Raw genomic sequence first — 25,476 nt, 5'->3', positions numbered from 1 at the left:
TTAAATAAATGAACTAAAGCTGACCATTGCAAGCACCCTTGTCAGTGGTAAATGGTTTGTGTCAACCCCATATTTACTACTTTGCCTGGAGAGCTTGGTCTGTTAAAGGAAGTTGAAAAATAACAGACTTACTGGCTGGATCATCAGGTTAAAAATAAAGGAAAAAGTCTGAAAAGAAAACGAATGCAGTCATCACATCTAAGAAATGATAACCTACAATTTAATACAGTTTTGTTTGGGCGTAACAGGGTGTAATACCGCTTTAAGAACATCAATAAAATACAAAATCTAACTAAAAACTCAGCATTTTATAGGACTTTGTTATAAACCACTGTGGTGATCTGGCCTGGCAGCATATGCATTATTTTCAAGTGATGCTACTAATGTGGAATAGACTCCCTCAAGAGTTGGTTCTGGCCAGCTCAGTGGATTGCTTCAAAAAAGGCCTGGATTGTTTCGTAGGCTACGTTCACACTAGCGCTGTGTGCAGGCGACAGAGAGGCATTTGGGAAGCGTTTTTACCGCTTCCCAAACGCCTCTGCCAATTCTGCACATTACAGCACATGGTGCTGTTCTAACGGGAGCGTTTGTGTCGCGTCGCGGCAAAGCGGACGCCTCTGGACGAGTCAGGAGGCGTTGAAGCCTCCTATTCTCGTCTATGGTGCCGCTCCGCAAACCCCCGGCCAGCGTTTGCGGCGCGGTTGCGACGCGGTTGCGGGGCGTTTGCGGAGCGGTAACACCACTCAAACTGCATTATAGGCATTTGTGGGGCGTCATTAACGCTCGGCAAACGCCTAGCAACCGCCGCTAAACCGCGCATGCGGCGTTTGCGGAGCGTTTGCCGAGAGTTAAAAAACGCTCTTTCCAACGCCGAACCAACGCTTGCCAAACGCTATAGGGGCGTTTGGCAAGCGTTGGCAAAACAGCCAAGTGTGAACGAGCCCTTAGATACACAGAATATAACTGGATACTAACATTTATAGGTAAAGTTGATCCAGGGAATATCCGATTGCCTCTCGGGGGATCAGGAAGGAATTTTTTTCCCAGCAGGAGCAAATTGGATCATGCTTTGCTGGGGGTTTTTTTCCCTTCCTCTGGATCAACTGTGGGTATAGGATTATACCTTTTTTTTTATGGTTGAACTGAATGTACCTTTGTCTTTTTTCAGCCAGACTTACTATGTAACTATGTACTACCAATAATACAGATGCTTTCTAACAATATCCATGCATTCCCACTGATGTTTCCATAAAGGAAATGAATAGAACAATTCCCACTGGGATTTTTACACAGGATGAGTTACACAAGTGCATGACTTTTCTCACCTCATGTTTCCTCCCCATTGGCTGTAAGAAACTCTGCAGTTTCCTGTCAGCCACCATTCATATATGAACATCAGGCATCAGTATGCTATGCCATTCAAATGTCTATTTTTTTATAAATATAAAACCTTGAAACCATGAATATCCTAATTCTTTTATCCCATCCCTTAAATATGAAACAGTGTAAGCAATACTGATATTTATTTCCATGTTCAATAAATTTTATTAAGCTTTTTGACAAATGCAAGGCAAATAAAGTCGGTAAGTACATAGACATGCTCAGTTCAATGGTACAATGTCAATACAAGGTATGCAGATCAATTATGAAGTATCAAAATAATGTATGACCAGGGGAGAAATGACCATTTGGAAACTCGGGCACTGCCCGGGGGCCCGGGGTCAGTAAGAGGCCCCATGAGATGCCCCTGGTACCTTTTTCATAGACATTTTTGAGTTTGGGCAAGGACACAGGGGCCCCATGATCCCCTGTTGCCCGGGGGCCCCATGAGTTGTCAGTCCACCCCTGTGTATGACCCTTTTGAAATGATAAAGAGTGAGAATGGCATTACTGAGTAGGGAATCCAGTGTTCCTAGTTATGAGAGTTGTAGCATATGCAGATCTGGAATTTAATACCTCTTTACATATTTTGTAAAGTAGGACTAAAACGGGGCCGCATGGGGTCCCAAGTAGTTTTGGTATGATAATGAGCTGTATCTGCATCAACTAAAGGAAATATGAGAGAACTGAGCAGGAGAGAGAGTTAGGCCTCATGCACACAGAATGTTTTTATTCCCCCTGGATCCCTTTGCTCCTGACAGGAAAAAGGCAACTTAAAAAAACTCACCTCAGCCCTGGTTCACACTGATGCGGTGCAGAATTTGCAGCATTTTCAGTGCAAATTCCACACTGCATCAGAATTGCACCCTGTTCATGTGAACCGCTGCAGGTGTCTATGTTAAGTTAACAACACCCTGAAAGTGGTGCGCAAAACGTGGCGCAATCTGATTCTAGTGTGGACCCAAAAAAGAGTCCTGCACATTTTTGGTGCGGGTGCAGTGCGAATACAGCCATACAAAATGTATGGCTCCAATCACACCGCACACAAATGCATTGCGGTTCCTGAGCGGATCACAGGCGATGCACTGCACCGCACATATGTGAACCCAGGCTAAAGCTGAGCTTTGCACATGTGTTTAGATGCGCTTAGGCACATCAAGTTTTTGGGTGTTCATGGATTCCAATGACTAGAATATTAATTTATTCTGACTACTGGAATGAATGAATACTCAAGCGCTAAACACGGTGGGGTGGAGATTTACTAAAACTGATGCACACAGGAATCTGGTGAAGCTGTACATAGTATCCAATCAGCTTCTATCTTCAGCTTGTTTATTTAGGGTTTGACAATAATCTGAAAGCTGATTGGTTGCTATGCACCACTGCACCAGATTCCGTGTGCACCAGTTTTAGTTAAAGCGGTAGTAAAAATTAAAAAAAAAAAGGTTTCCCCCTGCACTGCATACTAGCACATTATGAGAGACTTATTTGAAATGAAGCCCTCCAGCGACATGCTCTTCCTGCTGACAGGGCTTCCATCTTTACCCGTTCTCCCTTCCAGGTTCCTGAGCTCTACTCCGGCTAACTGGCCGAGCCGCGATGACGTCACTCCCATGGATGCGTGTTCTTTCAGAGCACATGCACCGGTGACGTCACCAACTGCTGCTCGGTAGAATTTCTCCTAAATGGTGCACGTTTCGCAGATATTCACTTTACCTACTGGTAAGCTTTACTGTATGTTTACCTATAGGTAAAAATAAAAAATGAGAGTTTACTAGCACTTTCATTTCCCCCCTAGTGTTTAGGCACGTTTAAATTCGTTGACAAGCTTTTATGCGCATTCAGTGGTTTTTCTGCCCAAGAGCTCCTCTAAACCTCTAAATCAGGGGTCTCCAAACTATGGCCCTCCAGGTGTTGAAGAACTGCAAGTCCCATGAGGCCTTACAAGACTCTGACAGCCAAAGGCAAGACCCCAAGAGACAGAGCCAATGTGGGACTTGTAGTACTTCAACAGCTGAAGGGCCATAGTTTGGAGACCCCTGATCTAAATGCTCCTCTTCTAATATGCCTGTAAATGCCTATATGTGCATGGACACATCAGCTAACCTACAGGTGCTTTTATGGGCTGAAAAATGTCAAATGTCTGTTTGGTCCCATGCACGCGGCTAGTCCTAAACTGATGTTTTTGAGGGTTTAGGCTTTTTGTTTTCTAAGCCCCTGAACGCATCTCAATAAAAGCATATGTGTCCATGGACACAGGCTTTTACAGGACTTTAGAAGCCGCAGAGTTTAGAGGCAGTCAAAGCTCCTTCTCCTGAATGCAGACGAATCGCATTAAGGAGAGGAGCTTTTGGGCATAAATAACAATAAATACGCCTAAGCACTAGTTGCATTTAGTACTTCAAAGTTTATTCATTTCAATGGCTAGAGTAAATTAAAATTCTGGCCAGTGAAATAAACGCCCAAACACCAAATGCTGCTAATCTTGCCTAAATTGCTTTGAAAAAAAGCTTAGGTGAGTTTTTAATGCTCATTTTCTCCTGTCAGGAAAAACAGCATTTTCAATAAACCAGTGTGGGGGGTAGCACATTAATGGGGACAGGAGGAGAAATCCCCCATCACTGGGTGTTGGCTAAACTTCTGCTCATCATCAGGGCTCTCAGATTGGGTTGTGAATAGGCTATCCATGGAGACCAAATTTTGTTGTATTTCTCAAGTTTCTCTAATGGGACAGCCATTAAAGGAGAAGTTCATCTTTTGACCCAAAAATTAAATACACATTTTTTTTTCTTGTAAAAAAATGTGCATTTATTATTTTTGGTTGCAGAAGTCCGCAAGCCATTGCACCAGCGATCAGTAGATCACTGGTGCCAGGCAGGTCTCCTACAGACCTGTCAGTATATCTGCTTGCCTGTACAGGATGTATGGGCAAGCAGATATACTGACAGGATGAATCAATGGACCACCACAGACCTCCATGTTGCTGTGGTAGTTCATTGAGAACTACAAGTAGACAGCCACCAAGGCTGTCAGGACTTGTAGTTCATTAATTCACAGAACTCTGTGAATGAATAATGCGGCCGTGTGGGTGGAGCCCCGTACGGCCACGCTTCATTCAAAAAGTGACAGCTGGTATGGAGAACTTCTCCTTGTAAATAAAATATAGTGCTGTTGCGCTTTGGAATAGATATTCATGCAACTCTGATAAGTATACACTGTAGTCCTAATTTGTGAACCAATAACACAAAAACAAACAAAATACCATGTGGACCGTGCATAAATTAAGTCCATTAAATCTGACAATCCATGAGTAATATTGCTACACATATACAAAGTGAATAATTGTAATATTCAGTCCCAATACGGAAAAATAAAAGTGCACAGGTGTTGAATACTAATTGGTGAAAATTTAATTGCAAAAATGACAGGTGCTCCTCTGTGCTCAATAGGTGCCCCTCATGGATGTGCACTCACCATTAGCCGTGGACCACCTACCTCTAGGTTGGTCTTAAGCGCCTGGTTAGGGACTAGCCCAATGCGTGATGGCAAGAATGGCACCAATATTCATTCCTGGGAATCATGCGATCTGGCTGATAGTAACCAATAGGATGATGACCAGCGTGGATATAAATGACAGTGTAGTTTCAAAAGAGCCTTTTTAAACTTTCTCCTCCCAGGCAGTAAGCCAAATTTCAGCATGTGAACAGAAACAAAAGCAAACATCCCATAGTGTACAACCATAAAAAATTTTAATGATGGGGAGAAATTATAAGAATAAAACTCACAAGCAAAGTGCCCATAACCTGGCACTCCGTGTATTCAGCCTTGCTGCCTGTGAATAGGAAACAAGATGGCCACAGCGTTCCAAAAGGCGGATATGACGTCAGCAGAAGTTGCATCATCAAACCTTGACCGGTTTCGATCAATGGATCGTCATCAGGAAGTGCACTTCCTGATGACGATCCATTGATCGAAATGCTGAAACTTGGATTACTGCCTGGGAGGAGAGGAGAAAGTTTAAAAAGGCTCTTTTGAAACTACACAGTCATTTATTTCCACGCTGGTCATCATTCTATTGGTTACTATCAGCCAGATCGCATGATTCCCAGGAATTAATGTTGGTGCCATTCTTGCCATCACGCAATGGGCTAGTCCCTAACCAGGCGCTTAAGACCAACCTAAAGATAGGTGGTCCACAGCTAACGCTGAGTGCACGTCTATATGTGGCACCGATTGAGCACAGAGGAGCACCTGTCATTTTTGCACGAAGTTCACCAATTAGTATTCAACACCTGGGCACTTTATTTTTCCGAAGTGGAACTTCTCCTTGTACTGCTGTCACAGGGAGGGGGGTCAGGCAGCAGCTGCAGCATTGGGAACATGTTACATGTTCCCCCCTAAAAACAGGTGGAACATGTAACATGCTCCCAAAGGTGAACATATCCTTTAATGCTGTAATTGAACATAATGCCGTTTAGTAGAGTTTGACCTCTTGGAAGCTTAGCACGGGAGGTTTGAATGATTGGGCTATGGTTTGTTTGGTTACTGACATTATTTTCATGATTACATTGACAACAGACAATACTAAACATCAGAACAACTAGTTATATAATATGTAGGTCTATACCTTTACCAGCTCAAATGGAAAGCGTTCATGAAATATCCGATTAATTATGGCACCGCCAGACAACTCTAGAGTGTCCACTTTATCCCCCGACCCTTCTATCTTCTTTTCAAAATCTTGTGCAAAATGTTGGATCATTCTTAAAAATATGAACATGAAGAGAACGACTCATTTTGGAGCATCTGTACAATTACTGTTGAGCAGTCACATGCAAAAATGAATTCTAAAGAATGTGATATTATATTTACAAAGAATGATTGATTGTTTACATATCATGTCATCAAATGTATATATGAAGATATGTTGTATTATGAGTACAGACTACACATATACAAATCACTTCAGAACTAGCAGCTGTGTACCTTCCATAGGCCATACCAATACTTACATTTCAGCTAAAAGCTCACTGATCTGGTAATAACTGTCATTACAATACCATAACTGCATTATTGATACCATAGGTACCATTGGTGGAATGGGGAGCCAACAAGATTTTCTTATAGTATTATTGCCTTCCAAGAGATAAAGTGTTACTAAACCCACAACAGTAAAATCAGTCTGTATATGCAGTACAGCATGCTGGTTATACTCACTGTCGAACCTAAGGCGTTAATCCTCTGTATTGTGTAAAAACACTGTTTGATCCTGTCTTCTCTTATCCTCCCCTTCTTCCAATGCCCCCCCCCCCCTCTTATCTCCCGAGAAGACATATGGTGTGGAGTCACTTTGCACATGCTCAGTTTGGTGTGTATTGCGAGAGAGATTTTTTTTTTTTCTTGGGAGAGTGCATGTGATCAGCACAGAGCCAATCAGCACTGTCCAGACAGAGGTCAGGGGTCCTGTATCCTCCTAAAGCAGAATGGAAAGTCCTCCTACAAGCTTTAACCAGTACTCTGCTGGACACTAATAGAAGTTACAAGACTGCTCTAGCTGCTGATGAGAAAAGGTATTTAGCAGTTTATATTTACTAAAATAATTAAATGTCCATGTTCTGTGTGCTGTGGGAGACCAGATATAGTGAATGCAGGGTCCTGGGTTTAGTAATACTTTATGTTCTATGCACATTAAAAGGTACAAAACAGAATCAATTATGGTTATAAAACAGCTAGTGTTACTGTATATACAATGTACTAATGTTTCTCTGATTATCTCAACACTAAAATGATACTGCTAGTAGTACACATGCTGAAGACAATTGCAAATTGCATAAAAGGTTTTTTTTACTTAAATAATGATGTTAATGTTTTAATACAACATTACAATATGCAATGAAAGGAATAAAATATCTGCATGCTAAAATTAATAAGATGTTAAAATTAACTTGGGTTTTAATTACAAAAATATTTTTTGAAAAAAGTTTAGATCCAGTTTCTGATTAGATGAAAGGGAAAATAAGATCTGCATTAAAGGCTCCTTCACATAGGAGGTGGTAAAGGCAGGCAGTTGAGCAGCGGTGTTACCGCCACCTGACTACCCACCTAAAGAAGCGCATGCATTGTGGTGCGGTGAGTCAACCTTTTTTTTGGAGAAACAGGAAGTGAGAAGGTGATTTATCGCCTCCAAGCTTCCTGTCAAAAGCCCTATAAAATCAATCCACTACAGATTGCTTTTCAGAGGGACGACAAGGGCTGCCACGCTTGTGAACGATTCCTAACACAGCTCTGCGTTGTAAATGTACATTTGTAACAGCCTTACAAAGGTTTACCACACTATTGCAGTAACTGCCAGTGATCATCCAAAAGCCTCTACTGACCACAGGCCAGGACTTCAGCTCAGGATCTGGGTTATTGTAAGGGGTGTCTTAAGGGCCAGTTCACACCACATGCAGTCCAGTGCATTTTTTCTGCAGAAAAAATGCATGAATAGTAGGTTTAATGGTTTGCAATGACATACTTCAAACCAGTGTGGTCAGTTCCAGTTCCAGGGAAAAAAAAAGTAGAACATGCTACATTTTATCTGCACTGAACTATACTGGAACGTGGTAAAACGCATTAAAAACGCACAGTAACACATGTCCTTATTTAGGCTCGGTTCACACTACAGGTCAAGCAGCCCGCATTAGCTTGGGCATGGCTGCTCATATACTTGAATGAGCTTCTGTGCCTGCGTTTACCGAAAAAAAAAGGTTCATGTGACTTTTTAAAAACGTGGCCCCAGGAAAACCATATGGTCTTTTCCCTGCAGTTCCCGCACTTGCAAACATGCTGGGGGCTGAGATGCATAGGGGTGCCATTCAATGAATGGCAGCTCTACGTGTTCCGTAGGAGCAGCGTGACTTGGCTGTGGGCGGTTGCAATTCCTACACCTGCAACCAGCCCGCAGACTGCGGGCAAAAGTGAACCTAGGCTCAAGTTGGAGAAAAAAAAAAAAAAGAGAAAAGATTCACCAAAATGCATAAAAAAGTGCAAAAATGCATATGCAGAAACGTATCTGGAATGCACCTGGACTGCATTTCTATGGCATGAACAAGCCCTAAAGGCCTTTAGCTGTGTATGTGATTCCCTTTTCACACTCCCCTTAGAAGACAAGTCCTTCTTTCTGGTTAGAATAAAGAAGGATCTACAACAGGGATTCTTTTTAGGGAAGTATGAATGCTCCCAGAATCATGGACAATTTTCCAACTGATAAAATTATAGTGCTAAAAGGTGATCATACCCAGAACTCCTTATAACAAAATAAAACCTTCTATATCCAGTCATTTTTACCATATCAATATGATCATGTAACTAGAATAAAATGTAACATTTCATTTACGATGCATGTAATTTATTCACAATAGTTGCTGACCTCATATAATCAATAATTTTCAGGCTGCGGATTCTCTCAGTTTAACACCTTCTCGATCACTGACCCAGAATAACCATGCAGATAAAGTTTTCTGACATGACTGAAGTTGGTGACAGTCATACAAAAGACATGTTCCAAAGGAGAGTTAAGCAATAGCAGCCTATACAGTGCCTTGAAAAAGTATTCAAACCCCTTGAAATTTTCCACATTTTGTCATATTTACAACCAAAAACATATATGTATTTTATTTGGATTGTATGTTATAGACCAACACAAAGTGGCACATAATTGTGAAGGAGAAGGAAAATGATAAATGGTTTTCAACATTTTTTTTCAAATAAATATCTGAAAAGTGTGGCGTGCATTTGTATGCATCCCCCTTTACTCTGATACCCCTAACTAAAATCTAGTGGAACCAATTGCCTTCAAAATCACCTAATTAGTAAATAGAGTCCACCTGTGTGTAATTTAATCTCAGTATAAATACAGCTGTTCTGTGAAGCCCTCATAGATTTGTTAGAGAACATTAGTGAACAAACAGCATCATGAGGAGCAAGGACAACACCAGACAGGTCAGAGGTTAAAGTTGTGGAGAAGTTTAAAGCAGGGTTAGGTTATAAAAATATATCCAAAGCTTTGAACATCTCACAGAGCACTGTTCAATCCATCATCTGAAGGTGGAAAGAGTATGGCACAACTGCAAACCTACCAAGATATGGCTGTCCACATAAACTGACAGGACGGGCAAGGACAGCATTATTCAGAGAAGCAGCCAAGAAATTATGTGTAATAAAATGGAGTGACACAGGGAAAACGTATTGAACACATGAAGAAAGGGAGGTGCAAAAAAGGCATGGAAAGCCAAGACACCAGCTGAAACTTATCAGTAATTACAAAGCAATCCTGCCCCTTGTCTGTGCAAATTAATATCAGTTCTCTCTCAACTGATGGCCTTTAAAAAGGAGTCTCATTACCAAGGTATCACACAAGAAATATCTCATGATGGGTAAAAGCAAAGAGCTTTCTCGAGATTTCTAAGGATTTCTAAACTTCTGAATGTTCCAGTGAGCACTTTTGGGGCCATAATCCGGAAGTGGAAAGAACATCATTTTACCATAAATGGGCCATGACCAGGTGCTCCTCGCAAGATTTCTGACAGAGGAGTGATAAGAATTATCAGAACAGTTGTCCAAGAGCCAAAGACCACTTGTGGAGAGCTTCAGAAAGACCTGGGATTAGCAGGTCCAACCGTTGCAAAGAAAACAATAAGTAATGCACTCAACCACCATGGTCTGTATGCACGCTCATCACACAAGACTCCACTGCTGGAAAAAGCATTCTGAAGCTCGTTTAAAGTTTGCTGCAAACATTTAGACAAGCCTGTGAAATATTGGGAGAATATAGTCTGGTCAGATGAGGGCAAAATGGAACCCTTTGGATGCCATAATACACACCATGTTTGGAGGTCAAATGGCACTGCACATCACCCCAAAAACACCATACCAACAGTGAAGTGTGGAGGAGAGAACATCATGGTGTGGGGCTGCTTTTCAGGATACGGTACCGGCAAACTTCATATCATTGAAAGAAGGATGAATGGAAAAATGTACCAAGACATTCCTGATAAAAATTTGCTGCCATCTATCAGGATGATGAAGATGAAACGAGGGTGGATATCACAGCAAGACAATGATCCCAAACACAAAGCCAAGGAAACTCTCAATTAGTATCATAGAAAGAAAGGAATGCTGCTAGAATGGCCCAGCCAATCACATGACTTGAATCTAATAGAAAATCTGTGGAAACAACTAAAGATTAGAGTTCATAGAAGAGGCAATTTTATTACACATAACATAATTTCTGAACATATTTGTTTTGGTTTCTTTGTATGTATGGATTGCATGGGTTATTTCCGACATGTGGTGAAAATTTAATGTTAATAGCACCTTTAGAAATATGTTTACTTAGAAAAATGGTGACGCGTTCAATACTTATTTTACGTGCTGTATGCACATATGACAGCATAGCTTTCACAGGCTTTTTTTATGCCTTTTAGCTTGGCACATGCACGTTTCGTGCATCGGTAGCTTCAGAGGAGAGAGCAGAGGCTGCAGAGTCTGTACAACGACATCACCCATAGGCTTACTAAGAGGCAGCCATTGTCGGCTGTCCCTCCTCTACACTAAAGCCAGCATTTGAAGTTAGTCATGTGACTGGACTAGAGCGATTTCAATATAGAAGTCTTTTTTACAGGGTAGATAGATTAGGCCTAAAATGGGGGTGGGAGTAGATTTTATCTTAGGTTATGACTGGAATTACACTTTAAGTAAAAACTCTGGGAGGTGTGGTTAAGCTAAAGGGTAGGCTAACAAATTGGAAATTAAGCTGGCCAATGGAGAACCAAAAGGTACTGATATTATTATTATATCGAGTTTACATAGCGCCAAAGGGTTTGCTCAGCGCTGTACTACTACTACTGTTGAAAACTCCCTTGTACAGTGAAAATTCCTTTGCTAAGTGAACAGCCTATTTGCCTTTAATAAAGCAACCTCATTATGTGCAGAATAAATTACAATTCTATTACCAGCAAAAACTAAATGTTTAGTACACAGATGAACAGACTGTGGATGAGGACCAAACTAAACAACTCCTACTAAACAATCTAGGCGATACAGAATTTAAATAGTAAGGCAAAACTATTCTTTTTCATTCTTCTAATTAGACATGTGCAGTTTGTTTCATTCCGAATCGAATTTTGGACACATTTTTTTGTTATTTGGAGATTCGGATGTATCAGAATTCCGAATTGCAAATATAACGAATTTAAACAAATTCGAAATAACGAAACGAAATTCGGCTGAAATTCGATTCGAAAACAAAATCGAAAACAAATTCGAAAACAAAATCAAAACCAAAATCGAACAAACATTTAAAAACAAATTTGAAGCCAAAAGGAAAAGTTCTGCTTTAAGGACTGGTCCCCCGCTCCCCATTAAGGAATGGCACCTTTGGGGAGTGGGGGGGAGCAGGTACCCGAAACTGACAGGTACCCGTTTCCACTTCCTTTGCGAACATCTAGGCAATCGGAAGTGGAAGTTGTCCTCATCCCTCTCTCCCCATAGTCTTCTGGGACACGTGATAGATCCCAAAAGACTATGGGACTATTCACAAAGGGTAGTGCTACTCGCGCATGCACAGTGAGCACCCGGCTGTGAAGCCGCAAGCTGTCACAGCCTGGTGCCCACACTGAAGATGCTGGCGCCAGGAACACAGGGCGGCCAGTGAAACGGACTGCAGGGAGGACACTGCGGGATCGAGGGACAGGTGAGTGTCTGTTTTTTAAAAGTCAGTAGCTACAGTTTTTGAAGCTGCTGACTTTTATTTATTTTTTTTTAATCTTCACTGGAACTCCGTTCTAAACTCAAATTTTAAAACAAAAATACGATTAGAAAATCAAACGAATATTGATGAAACGAAAATACTCAAATGAAAATGTATACGTGTATGGACAGCTTAATGATTAGAAAATCAAATGAATATTCCTGAAATTATTATTCTCGGCCAAAAATGTACATGTGTATGGCCAGTCTTAAGCCCCATACACACAATGAGAACATCGGACAAATGATTGGCCGGTGTTTTTGCCTGCTAGTCTCACATCGAAAGTGAAAACGTTACTAAAGATACAAAAATTCTTGTACGAAAGAAAATAATTTTAAAAGTGATGTCATGTATTTGTATTGTATTTTCGGACGACTACTGTACTGAATAAACAAAAATTGTACGATCTGGTATCGTACGAGAAACATGTTTCTGCTTGTCCCTTCGGATATTGTCATGATCAGATCTCAAAAGCTGTGTACTAACGATCCGATCGGCCGATTGGTCCCTGTACAAAAATGTTTGTACGATTTTCTTATCGTGTGTACGGGGCATTAGGCTGGCCATACACATGTACATTTTCAGCCGAGAATATTCGTAAAAACGAAAATTCTTTGCACATTTGATGAATGTACGAATGTCATTTGAAAATTGTCTTTTGCTTTTAACATTCGATTTTAAAATTAATCTGAACAATCACCACATACACTGGCCAAAAATTCTTTTGATCGAGAAGTTTTCCTAACTTCCCCGTCGAATTTTTCTGTCACTGCCGTCGAAAACAAACATCGATTTGACCCCACTAACGGTTAGAAAATCAAACAAATATTCTTGGAATGAATATTCTCAGATGAAAATCTACAATGGTTGGGCCAGCTTTACTTTTCAAATTCGGTCAAATTTTTTCAAATTCAGCCAAAATCTTTTCAATTTTCGAATTACTTTTCGAAGTTTGTTGAATTCATTTTGAATTTGGTTGAACCAATTTTGAATGTGAACAACTTTTCAAATTTTGGTCAAAATGTTTTCAAATTGAATTGAATTTGAATACGAATTGACAAAACTAATCCCAAAAAGGGATTACACAAAATTTGTTAGATTTTGAATTGAAATGAAACAAAATTAATTTTTTTGTTTGGCACATGTCTACTTCTAATAGCTTTTGCATCTGTTGTGACATGTAAACATGAAAATATTATACAGTATAATACAATAATCATGCTTTTTTTGCCTACTGACTGCATACTTTGATCTTTACAATGTTTTAAGAAATACATAAACTGTGTTAATTGGAAAACTAGAATTTTTCATAGAAAAGAAAAATGTGCATACTGCAGCAATGCTTTTGTCTTCCTTGATGGATCCTCTGCTTTAAAATTTTTGTAAACTTCAACTTCATGTTCTAAGGAAAGCAGCTGACCTTGTAGTTTGCTCCTGAACTCTGGTAGCGTATCACGTATGTGGTTGGTGAGTTGCTTCAAAAAAAAAAAGAAAAAGAAATAGGAGGCAATTAATAGAGGTGAGATCATCAGTAACAGGGACTATACTGACTAGCATCTATAAGGCCTGGTTCACATAAATGCATTGTGCTTTTTGTCTGTTTTGCAGAGCTTTTGAAGTATGTTTTTGCGGTTTTGCAGTGTTTTTACCAGGTTTTGCATTTTGTTCTCAACTTTTTTCACCTGATGTACTGATGGCTCTAACATGCCACAACAGTACAAATACCTCCCAAATGACTCCTTTTTGGAAAGTAGACAGTCTGAGGTATTTAGTAAAAGGCATGGCAAGTTTTTTGAAGTTGTCATTTTTTCCACATTTTGGAAAATGAAGAAATTAAATAAAATGTACTATTTTTCCCACTGAAATGTCAGAGTAACAAGTTATTTCTCACACCTGGCATAGGCATACTTGCAACTACACCTCAAAACACATTCTGCTACTCCTCCTGAGTATGGGATACAACATGTGTGAGACTTTTTCCCAGTCTAGCCACATAAAGAGGCCCAACATCAAAAGAGACTTCAGGCGTTATCCACTATAAGACCTGGCCATCTTCTGACACTTTTTGTTTACAAGTAAAAACGTGTATTTTTGCTAGAACTCAGAACCCCCAAACAATATATTTTTTTAGAAAAGGCCTTAGAGAATAAAATGGTGGGTTCTGCAAATTTATATGTCACATGGTATTTGCGCAGCGTTTTTTCCGAACGCAATTTTACACACTAATGCAAAAATACACTTTATTATGTTTTCATGCACACAAAAACAATATAATACTCAATTATTTTGTAAAATATAAAATATGGCGTTGCGTTGAGTAAATAGTAACCAAACATGTCACGGTTTAAGATTGTGCATACTTGTGAAATGGCACCAAACATCGGTATTTAAACATCTCTATAGACAACACTTTATAAGCCTTTACAGGTTACCCGTTTAGAGTTACAGAGGAGGTCTGGTGCTAGAATTATTGCTCTTGCTCTGACGTTCGCGGCAATACCTCACATGTATGGTGCGATCGCTGTTTACATATATGTACGGGACCAACGCTTGCGTTTGCCTTTGCACACGAGCACAGGACCTATATTTTTTCCTTAATTTTGTTAACTCATATCCACTCAACTGTGACATGATGAAGAGTGACCACATTAGGCAGCATACATTCAAACCTTCCTTGCTAATGCGGCTTTGTTACCAGAGCTATAATATACCACAGGAAAAAAAACATCACCCATAAAACTCCTTACAAGTACAGGGATTGCAATTGCAGTTTCACAGTTGCCTGTGATGAAACGTGTAGGAAAGGGGCTTGCTGAACGACATCACAACATTTAGTAGCATTAACAGGTAAGAAAAATATTGAAATATACCTCTATTGTATCTGTAAAACTAATGCTGGCAGTATTTGCTGCGATTTAGCACCTAGTTCAAGTGAGTGTGTTTCTACATTCTGGGAATGGAATAAATTTTAATAAGGAAAAAGCGCTATTTTAGTAATTTCTTTTATGTAGTGCTGAACAGAGGAGAGCTGGAGTGTTCATACCAGGGAGTGCATTGCTTGGAAAGGAAGGAAAAGGGGGAGCAGTATTGAAAGCCAAAAGAGGGAACCCACCATCAGTGAAGAGTTCCAGTAACATCTTGGAGATACCAACTAGTCCACTGAGGGGGACACAAGCTTGCTATGACCATGTATTTCATGTATGGTCTCCAAGTGAGAGCACTTGCATTTCATGTACGGTGTCCAAGTGAGGGCAGATCTGGTGGTGGATGAACTAAAGGTGGATGTTTTTCGGAGCACTTATTGGTGTTATATTACAAAGAAGCATTTTAAAAGACACAAGATATATGTTTGAGAGACTTTTATGGGCACTATTATTTGTTTAATGTTTATGTGATCATTATGCAAATGGGATTGTGATAGTTTGATTAGAAAGCGTAAAGCGTGGCACTATATTTAGGTACTTATTTACTGAAACTAAATGCTAAAAACTAGTCCCACTATCTAATATACGGTATACTTTTGCATCACTCCATAAAGCACATAACCAGTATCTCTTCAGAGAAGATGATTGAATAATGATATTCCTAAACCATGAGGTTACAGAAAAATGTTCACAATGAAGTTTTACCTGATTAAGGACTGTCTGGAGGTACGATGTTCCCATACAATCTGCCATGTGCCTGTAGGCTGGATGAGCAAGGAAAAAATTCTTTTCTCCTAACAAAGCAGCTTGAATATCCTTTTTACCATCAATATCTTTTTGGCTACGATTCACAACACCAACATAACCTGAGAGTGCACAAAGACACGTATTAAATTGTATTAAAATCCCAAAATACAGGGCATCCAAGTAAGAAAAAAGCGCTATAAGGTCTCAATCCCACAGGTGTACGACAGTGCATGCCCATGTGAGGGCCAATGCGTCATGTTTGCCCGCAGGCGGATGCACTGGTGTTGTGTGTATCCCCACGCAGGCAGTCCCACTCATGTCAATTGGGATGCAGCGGCTGCATGGACTTAACCACTGATCCCAATGTGACTACCATGCAGGTTTCTGTCTCAATCACAGCCAGTGTGTGTTCAGGGCTGTGCACCTGCATAGGCTGTCAAATTGGGAGCAGTGGCTATGTCTGTGTAGCTGCTGCATCTCAACTGACATGAATGGGACTAACTGCACTGAGATGCACAGAACACTTGTGAATCATCATGTGCTCAAATTTGGCCCTTACATGGGTGTATGCTGTAGTACGCCCATATGAATGAGAACTTAAACTGTTAAAAGACTGAACTGACAGGCATACAATAACACACACATAGAGGTTGATAACACTGGAGAGTGCAAAATCTGGTGCAGCTCTGCATAGAAACCAATCAGCTTCCAGGATTTATTGTCAAAGCTTAACTGAACAAGCTGAAGTTAGAAGCCGATTGGCTATCAAGCACAACTGCACCAGATTTTGGTAAATCAACCCCATAGTTTGACATTATTTATAAAAAAATGACATTCTCATCTATACAATTAATAAATAATTCTTAGATATTGATTTTTAAAATACTTTAATTTTAATTAATTATACTCAAAATTAACAGCATTTTGCAAGTATAGGTGGCAGCACAGTGGCTTAGTGGTTAGAAAGTAAGCAGTAATTGGGATCGTTCAGCCAGGACACTATCTGCATGAAGTTAGCACGTTTCCCTGTGCTTGTGTCAGTATCCTCCAGGTACTCCAGTTTCCTCCCATACTGCAAGGACATGCTGGTAAGTTAATTGGCTCCTGTCTATAATTGGCCCTGGTGTGTGTATTAATGCATGTTAGAAATGGAGAGGGACTGATGTGGATGTACAGTATATAAAGTGCTGCATAAATTGACAGTGCTATATAAATACCTGCAAAAAAAAAAATTACGTGTGAAAAATGCACCTGGTGCTGTATTAAAGCACTAATCAAACCAAAACCAAAAATTAAATATATTGCAGCTAACCAATTATTAGATGTGGTGGCTCCATCAGTTTTTTTTTTGGCTTTTTTCCCTGTTTTGACCTGGTGACCTGGCCAGTAACTCACCTCCAGTATTAGACTGCCCCCACTCTGGATGAAGGAGCACAGGGGCACCTTTGGACAGCAGCATTATCAGTCTAGGGGAAGGGGAGTGGTAGATGTACTAGCAGATTTAGATACATTAAACAAATTGAAGCCAAATACTAGATAACATTGTGGTCCCTTTCACACAGGCGATCCAATCAGCTCTGCCAGTCAGTTTTTCAGGTAGACCTAATCAGTTTGTTCATGCATTCCCATGGACCAGCGGGTGTAAACAGACTTGTGTACATTTACACCTGCCTATCTCAGGGTCTGTTCAGGTTTGATCAGAGGCAGCCAGGTGTAAATGGACAGCATAGTCCATTTATTTCTGGCCGCCCATTGAGCAGAGTGGGGCATCCGCTCTGCTGAAATCGAGCGACCATGGACATGTCATACATCCCGCTCTGCTCAGATCAGAAGGGAATCTGGAGCAGAAATTCCTGGCAAAGGAAGAAATGTGTGTGTGTGGGGGGGATAGGAAAGGAAAAGGGGGAAGGGGGAGGAACGGACGGGGATGAGGCAGGAGTAGTGCAACCCCAATGTGCACTCCACCCAATGCTCTTTAACTGCACAAAAAAAAAAAAAAAACCCTAAGAGGGGGAGGGGTGGGGGGGAAGAGTCATTGATCAGATGTTCATGGAGCCCATAGCTTATCGTACCTCCAAGAGCAACCCCGGCTGATATAAGTGAGTTTAAACACCGGCCAAACAGCATCCACTACAGCCTCTCAGTAAGACAGTTCAGGGGGAGCTGATGAGGATCATTTTAACAGTATCTCCTTTTTAGCATAAAATAATAAGTAATAAATCAGAAGTTTGGCATGATGTCAACACAATTCATCCTCATGGATACCCAGTAGGACCAGCTCCATAGAGGATGGTAGAGACAGTTATAGCCAGAGATTAATCTTTGTAAAGATATCAGACCAGTAGGTCATAATCACAGGGCACAACCACAACGTGAAAACAGGTCCCTGGGTGTACACTGCAGCGGGGACAATTAGGGTCCCTCTCAGAGTATTTTTTATGGAGTCTCAGAGAGGCATAAAAGACCATGTGGAGAAATTTGATCTGGATCAATTTGTCAGTGGAAGAGATAACTAGTTTAGGGCTCTGTTCAAGACATTCATCCAAATCCTCCCTGTCTAAAGTTGGGATATCTTCCTTCCACTTCTCCCACATACACTCAAATTTGGGGGAGTTTAAAACAGCCTCATACAGAGTCGAGAGGGGTTTAACCAAGTCTCCCGGGACCAGCAGTTCCGCAATAGGGTCAGCCTAGAGGATAGGCAACTGGGAGAATTGTGCTCTTGCAGCTTGTCTCAACTGGAGATATCTGAAGAACATTCCAGCCGGCAGTCGAAATGAGGAAGAGAATTGGGGGGATCTGGGGTTTAATACTGCTTTAAGTGTAGTAGTGGCCACAAAACATAATGTTAAGGGATAGTCACCTAGTCAGTGTTTCTCCAGTTTGGCAGTATTCCTCCCTTGCCAAGGCACTGGTCATGCGACTATTCCCCAGGGGGAGTCTAGATTACAGTTATTAAATAAGCAGTAAATGGATTGCATGACAGTAAGCAAACCAAGGCAACTTCATAAGAAATATTACTAAATACCCCTGCGAAGAGGAAGCAACTTGTTCTCCAATATATCTCGGGCATCTGTTCCTTCATCCATCAGATCCAGTTTTGTGATCACACCAATTGTTCTGAGACCTAAAAAGATAAGTACATTTTGTGTCAGAAGTCAAAAGGTCCCAGTCATTGTCCATGCTCTTAAACCACTTGACCTCCAAAAGATTTTACCCTCCTCATGGCCAGGGCATTTTTTGCTATATAGCACTGTGCTACTTTCACCCCCAGATCACATCTATGAGGCCGTGCAGGCCGTGTTTTGCATGGGCACGAGAGCCCATTCATTTAAATGGACTCCCATGCCCATGACGCGCAGGGAAAGAAGTCCCTCCCTGCACTTCTTTGGAAAAAGCAGCCAGCACGGGAACCTTGGTTTCCAGTACTGTTGCGTTTTCCAGCGCGGGCGGCGTGCCATTAGAACTAATGGCACCCGCCCCCGGGTCCGCATTTCTCTGTGCAGGTGCTGCGGCTGCACGGATTTTTGTGCGGATCCGCAGCGGCACCACCCACACAGATGTGAACCTAGGTAAACTGCCAATTGTGCTACTGTGCTACTTTAACTGCGCAGTCATGTATCAAACACTGTATCAAATAAAATTTATATTGTGTTTTTCACACAAACAGAGCTTTCGTTTGGTGGTATTTGATCACCACTGGGTTTCTTTTTATTTTTTATTATATAAATGAAAAAAGACACATAATTTTGAAAACAAAACACAATATTTTCTACCTTCTGTTATAAAACATATCCAAAAAAAAATCCAGTTTCTTCATAAATTTAGGCCAAAAAGGTATTCTGCTACATGTCTGGTTAAAAAAAAATCCCAATACATGTATGTATGTAAATGTGTGGAAGTTACTACAAACGATGGTATATATACTTGAATGTATGCAGCTATGATACAATACTAGTAATGGCAGTGATCAGTGACCTATAGTGGGCCTGTGATATTGCGGTGGGCAATCTGGCACTAACAGACCTTTGATGGGAGGTACACTGACTAAAGTCAGCTATACATGGGTCGAATTCTGAAAGAATTTTCTTTAGAAAATCTTTTATAAGAATTTACATTCAAATTTGGCTCCATTATTGGGCCACAGCAACGGCTGCTTTTTCGAACAACCAAGGAATTTGAATGATCAGGCATGTTGGAAATTTTGTTTGAAAAAATAACTAATTTCTAAACAATGATGGAAGAGTTGTTCAAGAAATGTAATCGAAAAAGAAATGAGCATGACCTGTGACCTAGAAAGAAAAGAAAATTCTTGGCCACAAGAATTCTTTTCTGTAGCAACACAAGGTGAAACTGAAGGCTTACTTGGTCAAATTTTGAAATCAATGGTGGTACCATCAGATTACAAAACACACAAACTTTCCGAATTTCTAAAGAAAATTTGTTTGGAATTCGACCCATGTATGGCCTGCATTACTGACACTGACATCAATAGTGACACTAATACAGTGATCAGATATAACACTGTACGCTGTCACTGTACTAATGACCCTGGCTGGAAAGAGGTTGATATCAAGATGCCATCAAAGGATTAGGCAAGTGCAATGAGTGTAATATGTGCTGCTTTTACTTACAAATTTGGCTGTTTTTTCTCCCTGCTTTGCTTGGGGAAGAAACAGCCAGATTGCTGATCTGTTTACAGAGCCCTGTGTGTTTGTAAAAAACTGCGCCGGCAAATAGCTCGGGGAGGAGAAACAGCAGTACACTGATCTTCCCAGTGAATGGTTGTGCGGGGGGACATGTGAGCAGAACTCTGATCACTGGAGGAGAGCAGGCTGAGTTCCAGAAAAGCTCTTATGCCTATTGTAGTCAGTTTTCAATAGGGAAGCAGAGGGACTGGCAGGAACACCATAAAGCAATACAAAGAGAACAGGATTAAATGGTACAGCAGGCATATGTCAGGAATATAAAATGTTGGGTTTACATTTTTTTCATTAAATAAATCTCAAGACTTCTAAAGTGGCACAAAGACGCTCCACATGTCCCTTTCTTAAGGGGATCTGGCCCTGCCAAACTTTCCACTTTACAACTTGGCAGCTGTATTTTGTACTACAGCTGTACTACAGTACGTTGGTGGTTTAGTCAGCCTAAACACAACCTGGCGGTTACCCTGGAGGCTGCTCTACTATACCGCGTTGAGCAACATGGTCTATTGTGGACCCAGGGCCAACCCCTTGGTTAAGCGATTGATGCATTCTACACTCAGAGTTTGGGCCCAGGCTAGAGAGGTTTAAAGGGAGGACACTACATACTCACCCCACATCCCCTTTCCGGCAATCCGCAGCTACAACACCTTTCAACCTTCCTGATCCCCAGGTGCGGGCATGCAGTGGGAGAGTGGCTTTAACGCATGTCATCATAGATGGGAGATTCCTTTCCTTTTCATAGTCCTATGTGAGAAATTTACACTACTGGCCTCTAAGTATTTTAGATACCGTAACTACAACTGAGACACGCAGTTAGGGCCCAATTTCCAGAACCAATTGTATTGAAACCAGATACGGTGGAATGTTTGTTGACAATGAAGGTTATGGGAAAACTACTGTCTTCCCTTTGTTTTCGGCTATCGGTGGCATACACTCTAGTTCCACCAGAATCTTTGGCAAATGGAAGTGTGTCATCCCTGACCTTACTGACGAGAACTGGGAAGACTTTATAGGTTCCTATGTTACTAATATTATCTCTGCTAGAGATAGATTTATACTAATAAAGTTCTTGCATAGGATTTATTACACCCCACAGAGGTTGGCGGCCATTTACCCAATAGTTAGTCCTCTTTGTAGAAGATGTCACTCCTCTACGGGTACCTTCTTCCATATTATGTGGCTATGCCTATCTGTTTGTTCGTACTAGGAGTCAGTTGTTGATGCTCTGAATGAATTTGCTCTATACTAGGTCCTGTTCTATTTAATCTATATGTAAGTGATATAACTAAAGGTTTGCTGGGTAAGGTATGTCTTTTTGCTGATGACACAAAGGTGTATAATAGGGTTGATATCCCTGGAGGTGTTTGTAACATGCAACATGATTTGGCATTGTTGGAAGATTGGTCAAAAAAGTGGAAATTGCAGTTCAATGTTTCTAAATGTAAAATAATGCAAGTACGGAAAAAGAATCCCTTGAGAGAATACAACATTGGGGGTACATTGTTGGCCAGCACTTCAGAGGAAAAGAACTCGGGGGTACTTATTTCAGATGATTGCAAAATGAGCAAACAATGTGACCAGGCAGTGGTGAAAGCGAATAGAATTCTAAGATGCATCACTAGAGGAGTCACCAGCAGTAGGAAGGAGGTCCTGATTCCCCTATACAGACCTTTAGTTAGACCTCATATAGAATACTGTGTCCAGTTCTGGAGACCTCACTTACAAAAAGATATTGATAAGATAGAACGAGTCCAGAGACGGATAACAAAAATGGTAAAAGGTATGGGGGATAGAACATCAACAGTGACTTTAGGAACTTAACATGTACAGTCTGGAGGAAAGAAGGGAAAGGAGACATGAGTGAAATCTTTAAGTGCGTCAAAAGGGTGAATAAGGCTCAGGAGGGCAGTATTCTCAATATGAAACCAAAATCAAGAACACGGGGACATGACCTTAAATTAACTGGAGGAAACTAATCTCAGAAAGTACTATTTTACTGAAAGTGTAGTTGATGCTTGGAATAAACATCCAACAGAGGTAGTTAGCCAGTCAACAGTAAATAGCTTCATACAAATCTATACTCAGGCAAAAAGTTAACAAAAAAAAAAAAAACACCCCCCCCTCCCAAAAAAAAAAACCCCAAAAAAACAAATAAAACAAAAAAACGAGCAGACTCGATGGACCACTTGATCTTTTTCTGCCGTCACTTTTCTATGTTTCTAATCTCCACCCACAGTACGTAGTTGGAAATCTGCAGTGAACGCAGTTCTACCACTTTATAAGTTAACATATTAAACTGTCTGAAAAAGTTTTACAAAATAAGGTCAGACTGGATTGATGCATATGGTTCATAAATATCGGATGGAGTGTAATTGTTGAGGGTGTGGGATGTAGCTTGCATGGACTCTCCTCCCCAAATTCCTCGTTTGTAACTGCCCCCCCCTTCCTCCCTACCATGGTTCCTTTTCCCCCTTCCCTTCCAAATCCCCTCCCCCTTTTTTTCTCCTCCCTTTACTCCCTTCCATTTTCTCTTCTTTTCCTCCTCCCTTTCCTTCCTCCCTCGCTTCCATATCACCCCCCTTCTTCCCGGTGGTAGAGCACAATTTCCTAATATTTCAGCTAGAGCCTTTCTAGGGAGCACTACTAGTGCAACTGTCTGGCTGTGGGGGACTAGCTGGACGCTATAGGTGTTGGTTTAGGATTGATGTGCAAATTTTTGCCATGTCTCCTATTATTACCTCACCGTATATTTGTCTTTCCAAATTTAGTGTCATACAAGGTAATTGTATTGAGACCTGATGTATCTCTATCTAGCTCCTACATATGGCCTACTTGAGATGGTGAAATTGCGTTGTACTGACTGTGATGCCTTTGCTAACCTGTGCATTATTCAATAAACATTTACCTGTTAAAAAAAAAAATCCCAATGACTACTGTATGTGTGTCTATGTGTGACTATGTAAGTGTGCATTTGATATTTTTTTTTTTCTTCGGAATTAAAGAACATTCTCACAACTTCTGACACTAAATACTTTTAGGACTTGTTAGGGCTTGTATTGACTGGCTTTGGGCTTGTGTTGACACTTTGCTAAACAGCTGGTGTAAGTACTTCCACCATCCTTACATTACCTTAATATAGTTAACTACACAATAGAATACAAACAGGAATGGAGGGTAGATCGCACTGCACAGTAGCTTTAACAATGCTGACAGTTTGCTGACAGGAGGAGAGGACAGAATGAACAGATTAATGACTTAAAAAGGAACTTCACCCTCATTTTGGAAATTAACGCAAAGGCACCATTAAAAATGTTGTAAAATGCCAATGTAAAAAGAGATCTTTACTGTTAAAAGCATGTTATTGTTTTCATGGATACTTTTTAGCTTTCCTATTACTTGGTCATATCCTGGGGACCATTTGCAATAAGAGCAGAGAATACAAAAAGGACGACCATTTTCAATACAGAGCTCAAAATATCTATTTTTACAACATTTTATTGGTGCTTTTACCAAGAAATACAGAGACATAAGTATCTGCACCTTTTCTTCCAGGTAATATTTGACACTCTAGAACAGGGGTCCTCAAACTTTTTAAACAGGGGGCCAGTTCACTGACCTACACACTGTTGGGAGGCTGGACTATAGTTTGAAAAAACATGAACAAATTCCTATGCACACCACACATATCTTATTTGTAGTGCAAAAAAACAGGAAAAAACAATAAAATATTTAAAATGCACTGTACACTGTAACACACTGGACACCGCAATGTACTGTACACTGTAATGCACTGGACACCGCAATATACTGTACACTGTAACGTACTGGACACCAAAATGCACTGTACACTGTAACGTACTGGACACCAAAATGCACTGTACACTGTAACGCACTGGACACCGCAATGCACTGTAACGTACTGGACACCAAAATGCACTGTACACTGTAACGTACTGGACACCAAAATGTACTGTACACTGTAACGCACTGGACACCGCAATGTACTGTACACTGTAACGTACTGGACACCGCAATGTACTGTACACTGTAACGCACTGGACACCGCAATGTACTGTACACTAACGTACTGGACACCAAAATGCACTGTACACTGTAACATACTGGACACCGCAATGTACTGTACACTAACGTACTGGGCACCAAAATGCACTGTACACTGTAACGTACTGGACACCAAAATGTACTGTACACTGTAACGCACTGGACACCACAATGTACTGTACACTGTAACGCACTGGACACCGCAATGTACTGTACACTGTAACGCACTGGACACCGCAATGTACTGTACACTGTAAAGTACTGGACACCAAAATGCACTGTACTCTGTAACGCACTGGACACCGCAAACTGGACAAAGTGTACTGTACACTGTAAAACACTGTACACTGTAACGCACTGTACCTGGTGTGTTCTCCTCCTTCTCTCCTGTTGCTCCTCTGGCTGCAGAGAAATCAGCCTGAAGTCAAAGGGTGATTTTTCACCAGGCTGCCGCTCACTGGATCCTCATAGCCAAGGAACCAGTGTGCAGCCTAGCTATTTGCCAGCGCCGTTTTTTTTTTTTTTTTTTTTCAGCCAGCCTGGTGGGCCAGGTAAACAACTTTGGTGGGCTGTAGTTTGAGGACCCCTGCTCTAGAAGATCTTGCACCTGTACACATTGTTTACACGTCTCTATAGTGCCGGAACAGTGGAAATATTATGATTCTACGGGTGCACATGTGCTGGATTGGTGGTGACTGTGCACTCGTAGTCCTACGTGAGAGAATTTGAAGCTCTAGCTGGGGGATCAAATTCTTGACACATTTTCATGGTACCAGCAAGGTGTAAATAATACAATTCTCAGCACAGAGCTTGGTGATTGCCATGTTCATATCCCATGAGTCTCATGTCAGCGGGCAGTACCAGC

At 40.9% G+C, this 25,476-nt stretch overlaps 1 protein-coding gene across 1 annotated transcript in view; it reads right to left on the bottom strand.

Moving 5' to 3' along the window:
- Nucleotides 1-25,476, bottom strand: part of DNM3 (dynamin 3) — a 421,129-nt gene that overhangs the window by 370,589 nt on the left and 25,064 nt on the right. The window contains exons 5-8 of the mRNA XM_089668875.1: nucleotides 18,872-18,970; nucleotides 15,802-15,962; nucleotides 13,505-13,647; nucleotides 6,008-6,143 (exon numbers count right to left, since the gene is read on the bottom strand). Of these exons, the coding sequence (XP_089525001.1) occupies nucleotides 6,008-6,143; nucleotides 13,505-13,647; nucleotides 15,802-15,962; nucleotides 18,872-18,970 (539 nt within the window). The remainder of the gene's footprint in view (nucleotides 1-6,007; nucleotides 6,144-13,504; nucleotides 13,648-15,801; nucleotides 15,963-18,871; nucleotides 18,971-25,476) is intronic.

The sequence above is a fragment of the Staurois parvus genome, unplaced genomic scaffold (assembly GCF_062004578.1).
Source record: "Staurois parvus isolate SC_StPar_1 unplaced genomic scaffold, SC_StPar_1.0 ptg000066l, whole genome shotgun sequence".
Lineage (NCBI taxonomy): Eukaryota > Metazoa > Chordata > Amphibia > Anura > Ranidae > Staurois > Staurois parvus.
This window is presented reverse-complemented; position numbering and strand designations above follow the sequence as displayed.